This window comes from Symphalangus syndactylus, chromosome 5, assembly GCF_028878055.3.
Source record: "Symphalangus syndactylus isolate Jambi chromosome 5, NHGRI_mSymSyn1-v2.1_pri, whole genome shotgun sequence".
Taxonomy (NCBI): Eukaryota; Metazoa; Chordata; class Mammalia; order Primates; family Hylobatidae; genus Symphalangus; species Symphalangus syndactylus.
This window is the reverse complement of record NC_072427.2, coordinates 29,369,738-29,385,755: the sequence shown is the minus strand read 5'-3', so window position 1 is coordinate 29,385,755 and position 16,018 is coordinate 29,369,738. Positions and strand designations below refer to the sequence as shown.

Below are 16,018 nucleotides of genomic sequence, written 5' to 3'. Positions count from 1 at the left end.
CAATTTCACGTAAAAAAAAAAGCTTCTGGAAGCAAATATTCATTCACACGAAGTTGCTTAGCAATAATTATAGGACAAAAAAGACATGCAACTACTGAGGTACTATGTGAAGTAAAAAGAGATATGAACAGGATGGTAAGAAAAGAGGACAGGAAGCTGGTTTATCCACTAACAAAGAGTCAGGGCTTCAGAAGCAGTGACACATAAGGTTTATGGCCATAGGACTCTAGGTTTCAACAGGGTAACTGTTATGAGACAGTGGCTTAAACTTATCAAATCCTCTGCTATTTATCACTGAGAAAAATTAAACAGGATATTCTAAACTAGCCTCTTTAGGTAAAAGCCATGAAATGCCACAGGAGGCAGGAAACAGCAAGGGCTAAGGTGGCAAAAGGTTCATGGAGCTGAAGGGTGGGAAATCGCTGGGGATGGAAAGATTCTGGACAGGCTGAGAACAAAGGAAGTACGCAGGGACTATGGAAAGCCCAAGGCCTGGGCAGGGATTTGTGCAGGAGAGCAATTGGAAGGAAAATGAGAAAGAGTATTTTTTGAAGTAAGCCACTGACTCATGTCCACCAGTATGCTCTTATTCTACATTTAAATCTGAAGTGGTTACAAAATTCCTCTTGCTGTTCTCTGAGTAAACAGCGTAACACTCTCATGGCTTTAATCCTTTAGCCCTGAAAATTGAAGCTGGTTTAGAAAGTAGGGTTATGATATTGAGACTGTGTTCAGGATAGAAGAATCTTAGAGTCAATGCTGGATGCCCACAGCTCTGGGTGCTAGACTCCCTCAATAAGTAGCACTTAGTTGAAAACACAAATCTATTGTGAATAGTGCCGCAATAAACATATGTGTGTATGTGTCTTTATAGCAGCATGATTTATAATCCTTTGGGTATAAAACCAGTAATGGGATGGCTGGGTCAAATGGTATTTCTAGTTCTAGATCCTTGAGGAATTGCCACACTGTCTCTTGGAACCAACCCAAATGTCCATCAATGATAGACTGGATTAAGAAAAATGTGGCACATACACACTGCGGAATACTATGCAGCCATAAAAAAGGATGAGTTCATGTCCTTTGTAGTGACATGGATGAAGCTGGAAACCATCATTCTGAGCAAACTATTGCAAAGATAGAAAACCAAACACCACATGTTCTCACTCATAGGTGGGAATTGAACAATGAGAACACTTGGACACAGGGTGGGGAACATCACACACTGGGGCTTGTCGTGGGGTGGGAGGTGGGGGAGGGATAGCATTAGGGGATATACCTAATGTAAATGATGAGTTAATGGGTGCAGCACACCAACATGGCACATGTATATATATGTAACAAACCTGCACGTTGTGCACATGTACGCTAGAACTTAAAGTATAATTACAAAGAAAAGAAAAGAAAAGAAAAGAAAACACAAGATCTATTGGCCTAAAGTGAGATGACGGAACAAGCTCTTAATCCTGACCCTGTGGGTCAGCTAGTGCTGACCAGCTGGAGGGCACTGGTCTGGACTCTCAAGATTCCACAGCTCCTTTGCAAAGGGAGTGTGCTAATTCTTGCTTAGGTCTTTATAGGAACTGTGGACGCCTCTTCCATTTCCTAAACAAGAGGCAGAGATAAGCACCAGAACAACATACTCTGTCACAATGACATTAGCAGCTTTTGGGAAATAGGCATTTATTCTAGGTTACCAATCAGAGAGCTTAGTGTCATGCACGTTGAAGCCTACCAGAAAACAAAACAAAACAAAACAAAAACAAAACAAAAAACCTCCAGGTGAATTTAAGATGAACAATACAAATTATTAACAGTTATCAAAGCACTCTCCCAAAGAATCAATACCATTTCCTTATTTCCAATATGTATTATATTTCACTCCTTTCTTCCTTTCTACCTTCCTCCCTGCCAATTAACACACAGTGAATGAAGATAACCTGCCCAGCACCACCCTGTGAATAAAGTCCATTTTGATAAGGAACAGCAACCCTTCTGGGCTATAAACACCACTATGCACGCTACAACCTGCCTGATGGGGAGCTTTCTGCTCCATAGAAACATTTCCTGACTTAAAGAATACCTATACCATTCTTCATTCATCTTTGTGAATAGAGGAAAGGAATCCAAATTATCTTTAATGTCAAAAGCTTGTACTTAGAAATATCTCATGTCAGGTAGCTAGCACTATCTAAATTCTCACTTAACATTTATAATGTAACTTTACATTATAATATACAAATATACATTATAATGAACACTTAACAGTTTACAAAGAGGTCTCATATATATATGTTATTTCAACTGGTCCCATAGTAGCACCACGAGGTGAATATGATTACATTTATTTTTCCAAATAAGGAAACAGATGCAATGAAATTAAGGCACTCACTCAAATTTTCTTAGCTAGTAGCCTGGCAGAGGTAAAACTAGAACCCAGGTTTGTCCTACTCCAAAGCCAATGCTATTTCTTTTTAATACAAATGCCTCTCAGAAAAAAGAGATAACATACTCTTGGAATTTTTTTTCCTGTTGTATCCAATGGACAAATGAAGCATTTACTTTTTTTTTTCTTTTTGAGACAGGGTCTTGCTCTGTTGCCCAGACTAGAATGTGGTGATGCAATCATGGTTCACAGCAGCCTTGACCTCCTGGGCTCAAGTGATCCTTCCTCTCTTAGCCTCATGAGTAGCTGGGACTATAAGTGTGTGCCACTATGCCTGGCTAAATTTGTTAATGTTTTGTAGAGACGGGGTCTCGCCACATTGCCCAGGCTAGTCTCGAACTTCTGGCTTCAAGTGATCCTCCTGCCTTGACCTCCCAAAGTGCTGGGATTATAGATGTGAGCCATTTAGCCCTGCCTAAATGAACTTTTATTAAAACCTCTTATTTAAACTCTGTAAATAAGAGTCTCCACAAAATACCCAGAAACTGCAGACGTTACAACCCAGGAACACAATACTTCTGAAATAACATTGCTGCTATACCCCAGGTGGCCAGGGACTAAAGGGGGACTTAAGAGAACAGGAAAGCAATTCACCGTTAAAGACCAACGTGCAATTCAGTTCCCAGCAATTTGGCTGGGACGCTAGACTATGGCACTCTTCGCCTCTGACTGCTCTTCCTGTATGGTAGGAACTTCTTGAAATTTCACAGCTCAGACTTTTGTTAATGTACTTACTCACCTCTTTTAACATGTAACACAATAAGTTAGCTTTCTGTTACTATTATTTATTTGTGTTCAATTTTTGGAAGCAGTTAGAATTGCTCAAGAGTTCATCAATTCTTCTTGATTTCAGATTAGAGCACATCACAGACCAAAGAGATTTCCTTTATAAGGCTTTTAAGGCTCAATTTGAGTTTTGTAAGTGACGTTGAGCACCTCTGTTTTTCTCCCTAATGGGGAGTGTAAGGTTTTGGTATTCAACCCTGAATACGCATACAATTTTCTTGTGGTTCTCCATATGGAAACCATAGGGCAGAAATGACTCACAAATGAAACATAAAAAATAGATTAAGAAACTATACTTACTTAGGAGGAATTCTTAAAACTGTGTTCACATTTGTGGCTGGGACTACTACTTGAAGGATGTGTTCAAGGGCTGTTAATCCACCAGAAGCTTGAAATGCAATCTGATCTGCCACATTCTAGACAGAAATACAAACAGAAGTTAGCCCAATTTCCCAGGCATTAAACTATAACCAAATGATATCTGTAGTCTGAAACATGCTGATGGTTCAACTATTCTACAAATATTATTTTATAAATATTTGTTGAATGCTACTCACTGCTAATTGTTTCAGTACTAGGAAATATAGGTCACAAGGAGTGAGCATAAAATACATGGTTGCTGTCCTCCATGAAGCTTAAAATTGGTAGATGGCAAGCACAGGCAACCAAAGCAAAAATGAACAACTGGGATCACATCAAGTTAAAAAGCTTCTGCACAGCAAAGGAAACAATCCACCAAGCAAAGAGAAAACCCACAGAATGGGAGAAAATATTTACAAACTATCTATCTGACAAGGGATTAACAACCAGAATATATCAGAGCTCAAACAACTCTGTAGGAAAAAACCTAATAATCCAATTTTAAAATGGGCAAAAAATCTGAATAGATATTTCTCAAGAGAAGACATACAAATGGCAAACAGGCATAAGAAAAGGTGCTCAACATCACTGATCATTAGAAAAATGCAAATCAAAACTACAATGAGATATCATCTCACCCCAGTTAAAATGGCTTTTATCCAAAGACAGGTAACAACAAATGCTGGTGAGGATGTGGAGAAAAGGGAACTCTCATACACTGTTGGTGGGAATGTAAACTAGTACAACCACTATGGAGAACAGTTTGGAGATTTTTCAAAAAACTAAAAACAGAGCTGCCATATGACCCAGCAATTCCACTGGTAGGTGTAGGCCCCAAAGAAAGGAGATCCATATATCTAAGAGATATCTGCTCTCCCATATTTACTACAGCACTATTCACAATATAGCCAAGAACTGGAAGCAACCTAAGTGTCATCAGGAGATGAGTGGATAAAGAAAACGTAGTACATACACAGAATGGAGTACTATTCAGCCATAAAAAGGAATGAGATCCTGTTATTTGCAACAACATAGATGGAAGTGGAGGTCCTTATGTTAAGTGAAATGAGCCAGGTGAAGTAAGACAAACTTCACATGTGTTCATTTATTTGTGGGAGCTAAACATTAAAACAATTGAACTCATGGAGACAGAGAATGGAAGGATGGGTATCAGAGACTGAGAAGGGTAGTGGGGGGGACGGGGTAGTGGGAAAGGAAGTGAGGGTAGTTAATGGGTACGAAACAATAGAAAGAATAAGACCTAGTACTTGATAGCCCAACAGGGTAAATATAATCAATAATAATTTAATTGTTCATTTACAAATAACTAAAAGAATATAGTTGGATTGTTTGTAACACAAAAAATGAATGCTTTAGGTGATGGATACCCCATTTATTCTGATGTGATTATTAAGCATTGTATGCCTATATCAAAATATCTCATGTATACCATAAATACATATATAAACTATGTACCCACGAAAATTAAAAATTAGAAAAAAAATGAGTGGCTAGGACCAACACTAATCGGATAGTTATAAATAAGGTGATTTTAATTATAAGTACCTTGAAAGATAAAAGGTTCTCTATGAGAATAATGGGGGAATCAACTATATAATGGAGAAAGGGTCAGGATAGGCTTCTCTGAGAAAATTGAAGTTTTAAGACAAGTAAAAGAAAGTGGGAAGAGAAGAAGCACTCCAGGCAAAGGAAAAAAATTATATACACATTTTTAGCAATACTTACTTAAAAATCACATCTTTATCACATTGTAATCTTAATTACCACCTAACAATATAGACTTCCACAAAGATTCCCTCTACTAGAATATTTGTCTTCAGCAATAAAAGATAATCTAATATCTAATCATTTTAGCTGTATCCTTTTTAAAAAATACCATTTCTGCTATTTTGGGAGAACATTAAGTAACAATTTTAGAACTAAACCTATGATTATTTCTATGCAATTTATGATCTGTACATAATTCTTGCGGGAAATAACATTTCCAAGTTATTTGCATTTCTTTGGCATGGGGAAGAGAAGAGTAATTCTATGCTACACCATATGTTTTTAAGCATAGGCAGAAGCAATGCAGCATATATGTAAAAAATAAGATAGAAACCTATTGTGACTTGAATTGTGCCCTCCTCAAAATTCATATGTGGAGGTCCCAACCCCCAGTATTTCAGAATGTAACTGTATTTGAAGAGAAGATCTTTAAAGTGATAACTAAGTTAAAAGTGAGGCCGTTAGAGGAGGCTCTGGTCCAATACGACTGATGTTCTTACAAGAGGCGAAAGAGACACCGGGGTTACACCTACACAGTCAAGAAGCCACATGAGGACACAGCAAAAGGTGGCCATCCATGAGCCAAGGAGAGAGGTGTCAGGAGAAACCAAACCTGTTGACACCTTGATCTTGGACTTCCAGCATCTATAACTGAGGGAAAATCAATTTCTGTTGTTTTAACCAACCCAGTCTGTGGCACTTTGTTATGGCAGCCCCAAGCAAACTAATACAACCCCTCTATTACATCACCACCTTATATTTCTTCTAATAGCATTCCACAGCCTTGAAACGTTGAAATACTGAGGTTTTTTTGAAAAGGGAGTGGGGAGGAGATATTAGTATACATAAGCTCTGTCAAACATATTTGCCTGATTCTCCTGGTGTTCTGAGCATTAATGATGTATCAATTATTGTCTCTAGTACATGTCCAGAGTTTAGCAGTGTAATCAAATGCTTATCTTAATCATTCAATTGCTCTTTGTGCACAATAAAATACATTTTGTGACTATAAGAAGTTCATTGTGAAAGCGAGACAAGACTCATACATTTAAGATTAAAATTAATAATTTTGTTATTAATGGAAAAATATTTATTTGCAATAAAACTAACAATCAAATCCTGCAAAATCCAGGTACTTAGTAATTTACTTAATACTGTAATGCTGTTGTTACTCCCTCTGTTTATGCTAGGATGTCAATATATTTAGAATAATAAGCTCTGTATTATCATATAATATACACAAAGAAAAGTGCATTAATCATAACTGTACAGCTGGATGCGTTAAAACAAATTGAACACATTGTGTAACAACTCCAAAATTAAAATACAAAGCTTTATAGCATGCCTTGGTATCCCTTGTGCCCATCTTATTCACTATCTCTTCCTTGTCTCAAAATGTAAAGGTTATCCTGACTTTTAAACTCATGAATTCATTTTGCCTTCTTTTCATATCTATATCACACTTTACCCAACTGTGTCTAGCTTTTTTTGGTTGATTGTTTATTTCTAAATTCATTCATGTTGCTGCCTGTAGCAGTATTTCATTCATTTTCTTTGCTGTATATTTTCTGGATATTATTCTATATCCACTTATTTAAATGTTTCACTGCTGATTGACATTTAGCTTGTTTCTACTTTGACACTTTGGACAACGCTCCTTTAAACATTTGTGCACATGTATTTGGCACATGTGATATGCAGCTATATTGGGCATATCTAGGAGTAGAACTGCTGGGTCACAGAGTATGCATAGGTTCAGTTTTACTAGCTATGGCCAAACAGCTCTCTAAAATATTTCAAACAATATTTGTGATATAGTGTTAATTTCAGTTATTCCACATTCTCACTCAAAATTGGTTTTACCACTCTTTTTAACTTTAGTCATTGTAATGGGTGTGTACTGGCATTTTTTTGAGGTTTTTATTTGCTGTTTCCTGATGACCAGGGAGGCTGAACATCTTATGTTAATTGGCTGCTCATGATTTTAAAAATTTAATTCAGGTATATTTTATAATTGGGTGAAAGGCTCAGATCTTAAATATACTGTTCAATCAAACTTGACAAATGCTTATCAAGACACATCCATTTCTATCACCCCAGAAAGTTCCCTCATGCTCCTTCTATGGTCAATCCTTCCTCCCTGAAGCAACAACTGATTTGTTTCATAGTACCATAAGTTAGGGTTGTCTACCATAGATTTTCATATAAATTAGATCATCTAGTATGTATAAATATTTTCTAGATTTAATTTGGTAGGGACTGGCTATCCTACCATAGTTTCCAGCGAACTATGGAAACATCTCGAGTGTAGGGAAAATGGTAGAGAGTCAAGATGCGGATGTAAACACATATATACACCTCCTTTCTTGTATGTAAAACAAATAAGGATTCCAGATAAAATATTTTAAAACATTAAAAATCATAACCATATTAAAAAATAAACGAAACATCTCTGTGAAACAGGGATGGAGAAGCTGATAGTAATGCATAAGGCAAGGGTCCAATTTTTAGTAGATTCTCAAAAGAACATTTGCTCCTTTAGATTATCTCCTCTTCTTCAGCTTTCACACTGATTCAGCCTCCAAATTCTGAAAATTCTACTTCTGTTACACTTCTTGCCTCTTCTATCCATGCCTACTGTTGATTACCATATCAGGACCATGTCTACTTAGGTTCTCATGGTATCTTGTTTGAGGTATTATAGCAACCTCCTAATTAGTATCTTTGGGTCCAAGCTTACCCTAACCAGCCCATTTGCTAGAGCACTGCTTCCCAAACTCTATCGAATAAAAGCCAATTTTTTGTTTTTAAAATTTTTACTCCATTGTAGACTGACACTTTGTGAAATACAATACAGATGAAGTACTGAACAAATGGGAAAAAATGTACTAAGTAGAAGGCCACATTTTAAAATAGTGTGAAAATAACCACATTGCCAAAGGCACTCTAAAAATTCAATGCAATTCCCATCAAAATGCTACCATCATTCTTCACAGAACTAGAAAAAACCATCCTAAAATTCATATGGAACCAAAAAAGAGCCTGCATAGCCCAAGCAAGACTAAACAAAAAGAACAAATCTGGAGGCATCACATTACCTGATTTCAAACTATACTATAAGGCCACAGTCACCAAAACAGCATGGTACTGGTATAAAAATGGGCACATAGACCAATGGAACAGAACAGAGAACCCAGAAATAAACCCAAATACTTAACAGCCAACTGGTCTTCAACAAAGCAAACAAAAAACATAAAGTGGGTAAAGGACACCATATTCAACAAATGGTGCTGGGATAATTGGCAAGCCACATGTAGGAGAATGAAACTGGATCCTCATCTCTCACCTTATACAAAAATCAACTCAAGATGGATCAAGGACTTAAATCTAAGACCTGAAACTATAAAAATTCTAGAAGATAATATCGGAAAAACCATTCTAGACATTGGCTTAGGCAAGAATTTCATGACCAAGAACCCAAAAGCAAATGCAATAAAAACAAAGATAAATAGCTGGAATTTAATTAAACTAAAGAGCTTTTGCATAGCAAAAGGAACAGTCAGCAGAATAAACAGACAACTCACAGAGTGGGAGAAAATCTTCACAATCTATACGTCCAACAAAGGACTAATATCTAGAAACTACAAGGAACTCAAATTAGCAAGAAAAATTAGCAAACAACAACAACAAACAAACAATCCCATCAAAACATAGGCTGAGGACATGAATAGACAATTCTCAAAAGAACATATACAAATGGCCAACAAACATACGAAAAAATGTTCAACATCACTAATCATCAGGGAAATGCAAATCAAAACCACAATGTGATACCACCTTACCCCAGCAAGAATGGCTATTAAAAAAAATAGATGTTGGTGTGGATGCAGTGAAAAGGGAACACTTCTACATTGCTGGCGGGAATGTAAACTAGGAAAACAGTGTGGAGATTCCTTAAAGAACTAAAAGTAGAAGTACCATTTGATCCAGCAATTCCACTACTGGGCATCTACCCAGAGAAAAAGAAGTCATTATACAAAAAAGATACTTGCTTACGCATGTTTATAGCAGCACAATTCGTGATTGCAAAAATGTGGAACCAACCCAAATGCCCATCAATCAACAAGTAGATAAAGAAACGGTGTGTGTGTGTGTGTGTGTGTGTGTGTGTGTGTGTAATACTACTCAGACATTAAAAGGAATGAATTAATGGCATTTGCAGCAACCTGGATGGGATTGGGACTATTATTTTAAGTGAAGTAACTCAGGAATGGAAAATCAAACATTGTATGTTCTCACTAATAAGTGGGAGCTAAGCTATGAGGATGCAAAGGCATAAGAATGATACAATGAACTCTGGGGACTCAAGGGGAAAGGGTAGGAAGAGGGTGAGAGACAAAAGACTACAAATTCGGTTCAGTGTATACTGCTGGGGAGAGGGGTGCACCAAAATCTCACAAATCACCACTAAAAGACTTACTCATGTAACCAAATATCACCTGTTCCCCAAAAACCTATGGAAATAAAAATAAATAAATAAAATAGTAGATGGAAAAAGACATAAAATTACTCTGTCAACTTGCAAAATTTACTCTTGATTTGTGTATTTATCTCATTATGTTTCATAACAGTGGCCTGGCACTGGCTTATGGACTCCGTTTGAGTAGTCCTGCCCACTACACACTGAAGAAATACCCTGAAGAGTAAATGTCATTATGCCACTCTTTGCTTAAAACACTCCAGGGACAACTTCTTCACAGTCTACAGAATGAGATCTATGGAACTTAGAATTATCCTTCTCCAATAGCCTCCTTCCCTGCCAGGATCCTTCCTCTCTTGTAACCAAATTCCTTATATAACCCCTACTTTTTCCTGCCTCTGTGCTTTTGCATAAACTGTTCCTTTTCAGGAAGGATGATCCTCTAGTTTTTCATCTTTGTATCTGCACTAAACTCTGAGCTTGCTGATGTCAGAGACCATGTCTACTTCATCATCATATCCCAAAGACTTAGCACAGGGGACTGCACTCAGTAATTGCTCAACAATGGTTGCTGAATGAGAAGGAAGGCTGACAAAGATACTCTTATGTTAAGCCAAGCAGAAACACTGATTGATCAGTCTGTCCACAGGGAAACCAAGCAGCACCACTGCTGTTCCTGCAGACCCTCCACAATGGGAGGAAACTGGGTCAGCACTACAGAAGTGGAGGGGAAAAGGAGTGAGTAAAAGCAGATCATTTTAATGTATACATCCATGCCTTAAAAAAAACCCTCCAAAAAACCCTCAAAGACTTTTCTGCAATGCCAACAACATGGATGCGACCTCTTGAAAAACCTAAGACACAAGCTCTAACAGATATTAAACAGGACCAAATAAGCCAATTTCAGGAAGATAAAGGCCATTCAGAGCCAACTTTTTACTAATGTACTATCGGAATCTGAAGTTTTAGTTTATTGTTTGCAGCTTTTCAAAAAAAAAAAAAAGCAAAAAGCAAAATAAACTGTGAAATAAAAAAAATCTTCCAAATCTCCACCTGGAACTAAGGAAGATTCTGGTTATGTGTACTTCTGGATCAGACATGCAACAAGCCACCTTGGGACTCTCTTCCATGGAGCATGGACAGATAGAAACACTGCTCAGTATCATCCTAAGTTCTTCATGTCCCACATCAAGCCCTATTCATCCATCACCTCTGCCGTACCTCATGGCCCCATTCTTTCTTGTCTGCAAACTCCTCAAGAGTGGCATCTGACTCATCTTTGCAGCCCCAGTCCTGGTACAGAGCAGGAATGGTAAATACCTGATAGATAAGTGATGGAACAAAAGAATGAACAAGTGAAAGGACTTATTTCAGACAGTAAAAATGTCCTGTGAGATATGATAGATTAACACAACATAGAGGCATGTTAAATATAACAAGGGGAAATACTGCTCACTGGATCCCATTCCCTAACAGTTTATACATAAAGATGGATGAAACAATCCTGTGATATTAGAGATGACTTCTTCATCTCATGGGGACAGAAAGGGAAAATCAAGCAGTCTCAATGATGAACCAACCAAATATTAAAACTAAGAGAGAAAAAAACCTTCGAAGCATGTAGCATTAAATACCTCATATGCAAATCTGAAAAGAAAATAATCCTCATACAAATCTAGGTAGACTTAAAGAACACAGAAAGCTTTTCCATCTCTTGTTCCTCTCTTTTCATACCACACTAACTTCCTGTGCCAATCACTTGGCACTTCTTATACAGTGCTCTGATTACATTTCTGGATGGCTTAATACCATAATAATAAGACTGGATGCTCTTCAGATACACCATTTTATACTTGTCCCTATCCCTCTTAGCATCCAGAAAAAGCAAGTACACTAAAAATCCTTAACCACAGTTATCTTCTCCATTCAAACTGCCACCTTTCCAACCTGCAGTGTTCAAATGCTCTCCCAATCCCTTAAGACCAAGATCAAAGGTTGCTTCTTCTGTTAAGTCACTCAGATCCCCTCAACTAAAATCAAAGCTCTCTGTATATTTAACTGTGTTTTTTTGTGTGGCCCTTACCACTTTCTACTTTATGCAAAGTTATTTGTGTCCACGTAGTAGACTGTAAAGCCTAAACTTTCCTATGTCTGTGTTCCTACCCAGGGCCAAGCACAGGATGCACACACTGCAGGTATCAAGCGAAGTTTTTTCAGTGATTGAAAATATCTCATTCTCGAAAGGTGAGTTCCCTTTTACCCCTTTTCGAATTCTCCGCATTCAGACATATGAAACTGGAAAAAACTTTCATAGAAAGCTTGGTAATTCTGATTTGATTGAGAAAAACATACCTTTAAAGATAAGACGTGTGGCTTCCCTTATGTACCTGGCATAATACCTTAAAAGCTCTGCCTTCCCCTGCTCTCACCCACTGTGAGACTGACAACTGACTAATAGGATTAGTGGCTCCATTCTAATAACCCCACTTAGCTAAAGGCCAGCAAAAAATGACAGTCTCAATCTGAATTACACAGCCAGGGAATCCATCCAATTATTAACTGGAGTAACTGTTATTACCTCTCCCAATCAAAGAAGAGACAGCTGTTAATCTTTGGCAGCCTGCAAAGGCTAGTGGCCTTTGTACTTGACTTTTCTGTAGACAATAATTATGTTCTTTGTGTTCAGGGAGGAAGGCCTTCAAAGCTTTTTAGACAGAGGTGGCAGATGGGGAAAACTGTTTGCGTGTTCATTAGCAGTATAGGCTAGATTTGTTCTGAGCATCTGTGGCACCTTAAGACCTGTTTAGAGAAAATACAAGAAGGTTTTGGCAAGTCCATAAATTTAGAACTCAGTAGCCTAATTTATAGAGATGAGAAGGTCCTGAAGTGAAAATTTTTATGGTTGTTTTTCCCAATACGGAAAACTTTACTAACACTTAAAAGACATCATTTCCACTTTTCTACTATCCTTGTCTGTTAATGTTAGTTTAAAAGAAGCAAGCACAATGAGATGATGCTCCTTGTTCTGTGTTTTTCCCTTACAAGCTTCCTAACTGCTGGCTTCTTTATATTCCTATAATCTACATAAATATCTATGCTCAGCTTTTCAGCTGTAGGCACTAACACTGATAGTACTAGGTTTTGGGGTCAAGGATGTTACAAGAACAAAAACATACTGTGGGAAGGTGATGCCAAACAGAGTAAAATTATAAGCTACAGTTTGAAGGCTTAGGCGATACAGTAAGTGGGGCTGAGAGGCTAGAAAAGCTTTCTCAGTATCAGAGGAACAATTCCTTTGCGATGCTAATCAGAAGTTGGACTCTTTGGAAGACGCTCCCTGAGGGAGCTGAACTGTGCCATTTCTGACCCATTTGGACTAAGGAAGGAAAGAGCAGAGTGAGTGAGAGAGGGTGGGTGCAGTAACTGAAGGACAGAAGCAGACCACAAGACCTGAGTGGTCTTTCTCTTTCTTTTTAAGCTGTTGTGAGATAGATGACATGACCAAAGATTAGTATGAAGAGTTCATTACTGCAATCCAACAAAGCTCATGGTAGTTATTTTGATCTTCCTTACCCTCAAGTTCTCCAAAGCTGCCAAGTTGGAGGCACTGGGCCAGGACCAGCACTCAGTCTAGTAAGCAGTAGACTTACAAATAGATAAATGCAATATAGTGAGATAAATGTTATAATGAGTGGATATAAAAAGGTGTTCATAGAATAAATGATTCCTTTGATTAATTCTTTAGAACACAACTGGTGTCAATGTGGACAGTTTTCTGAGCTACTATGCTCACAAATTAAAAGACAAAGGACCTAAGTCAAGACTGTATATATGATATTCCTTGTACAACTTCTTTATATGCCAACCATTTTCAACTTCCAGGTCTACCCACTGGTTTACAGCAGAACCTTATGAGTCTTAACACAGCAGTTCCTTTTTTCCTTGCCCCTGTATCTCAAGTATCCTGAATGTTTTAAAGTTTGAAGGTAAAAGAGAATTTCAGACCAATATCCTTGATGAACAATGATGCAAAAATCCTCAATAAAATACTGGCAAACTGAATCCAGCAGCACATCAAAAAGCTTATCCACCATGATCAAGTGGGCTTCATCCCTGGGATGCAAGGCTGGTTCAACATATGCAAATCAATAAATGTAATCCAGCATATAAACAGAACCAAAGACAAAAACCACATGATTATCTCAATAGATGCAGAAAAGGCCTTTGACAAAATTCAACAACCCTTCATGCTAAAAACTCTCAATAAATTAGGGATTGATGGGACGTATCTCAAAATAATAAGAGCTATCTATGACAAACCCACAGCCAATATCATACTGAATGGCAAAAACTGGAAGCATTCCCTTTGAAAACTGGCACAAGACAGGGATGCTCTCTCTCACCACTCCTATTCAACATAGTGCTGGAAGTTCTGGCCAGAGCAATCAGGCAGAAGGAAATAAAGGGTATTCAATTAGGAAAAGAGGAAGTCTAATTGTCCCTGTTTGCAAATGACATGATTGTATATCTAGAAAACCCCACTGTCTCAGCCCAAAATCTCCTTAAGCTGATTAGCAACTTCAGCAAAGTCTCAGGATACAAAATCAATGTACAAAAATCACAAGCATTCTTGTACACCAATCACAGACAGAGAGCCAAATCATGAGTGAACTCCCATTCACAATTGCTTCAAAGAGAATAAAATACCTAGGAATCCAACGTACAAGGGATGTGAAGGACCTCTTCAAGGAGAACTACAAACCACTGCTCAATGAAATAAAAGAGGATACAAACAAATGGAAGAACATTCCATGCTCATGGGTTGGAAGAATCAATATCGTGAAAATGGTCATACTGCCCAAGGTAATTTATAGATTCAATGCCATCCCCATCAAGCTACCAATGACTTTCTTCACAGAATTGGAAAAAACTACTTTAAAGTTCATATGGAACCAAAAAAGAGCCCGCATCACCAAGTCAATCCTAAGCCAAAAGAACAAAGCTGGAGGCATCATGCTACCTGACTTCAAACTATACTACAAGGCTACAGTAACCAAAACAGCATGGTACTGGTACCACAACAGAGACATAAATCAATGGAACAGAACAGAGCCCTCAGAAATGATGCCACATATCTACAACTATTTGATCTTTGACAAACCTGACAAAAACAAGAAATGGGGAAAGGATTCCCTATTTAATAAATGGTGCTGGGAAAACTGGCTAGCCACATGTAGAAAGCTGCAACTGGATCCCTTCCTTACACCTTATACAAAAATTAATTCAAGATGGATTAAAGACTTAATGTTAGACCTAAAACCATTAAAATCCTACAAGAAAACCTAGGCAATACCATTCAGGACATAGGCGTGGGCAAGGACTTCATGCCTAAAACACCAAAAGCAATGGCAACAAAAGCCAAAATTGACAAATGGGTTCTCATTAAACTAAAGAGCTTCTGCACAGCAAGAGAAACTACCATCAGAGTGAACAGGCAACCTACAGAATGGGAGAAAATTTTTGCAACCTACTCATCTGACAAAGGGCTAATATCCAGAATCTACAATGAACTCAAACAAATTTACAAGAAAAAAACAAACAACCCCATCAAAAAGTGGGCGAAGGACATGAATAGACATTTCTCAAAAGAAGACATTTATGCAGCCAAAAAACACATGAAAAAATGCTCATCATCACTGGCCATCAGAGAAATGCAAATCAAAACCACAGTGAGATACCATCTCACACCAGTTAGAATGGCGATCATTAAAAAGTCAGGAAACAACAGGTGCTGGAGAGGATGTGGAGAAATAGGAACACTTTTACACTGTTGGTGGGACTGTAAACTAGTTCAACCATTGTGGAAGTCAGTGTGGCGATTCCTCAGGGATCTAGAACTAGAAATACCATTTGATCCAGCCATCCCATTACTGGGTATATACCCAAAGGACTATAAATCATGCTGCTATAAAGACACATGCACACGTATGTTTATTGAGGCACTGTTCACAATAGCAAAGAGTTGGAACCAACCCAAATGTCCAACAACGATAGACTGGATTAAGAAAATGTGGCACATATACACCATGGAATACTATGCAGCCATAAAAAAGGATGAGTTCATGTCCTTTGTAGGGACATGGATGAAACTGGAAAAC

The 16,018-nt window shown here is 37.8% G+C and overlaps 1 protein-coding gene across 14 annotated transcripts in view; it reads right to left on the bottom strand.

Annotated features, from left to right (window-relative positions):
* Positions 1-16,018, bottom strand: part of SCAPER (S-phase cyclin A associated protein in the ER) — a 581,035-nt gene that overhangs the window by 161,136 nt on the left and 403,881 nt on the right. For 11 of the 14 annotated variants that reach the window (XM_055277642.2, XM_063638678.1, XM_055277643.2 and 8 more), the window contains 2 exons: positions 11,082-11,180; positions 3,533-3,648 (listed from right to left, as the gene is read on the bottom strand). In XM_055277642.2, the coding sequence (XP_055133617.2) occupies positions 3,533-3,648; positions 11,082-11,180 (215 nt within the window). The remainder of the gene's footprint in view (positions 1-3,532; positions 3,649-11,081; positions 11,181-16,018) is intronic. The other 3 variants (XM_055277646.2, XM_063638682.1, XM_055277648.2) reach the window with 1 other exon arrangement.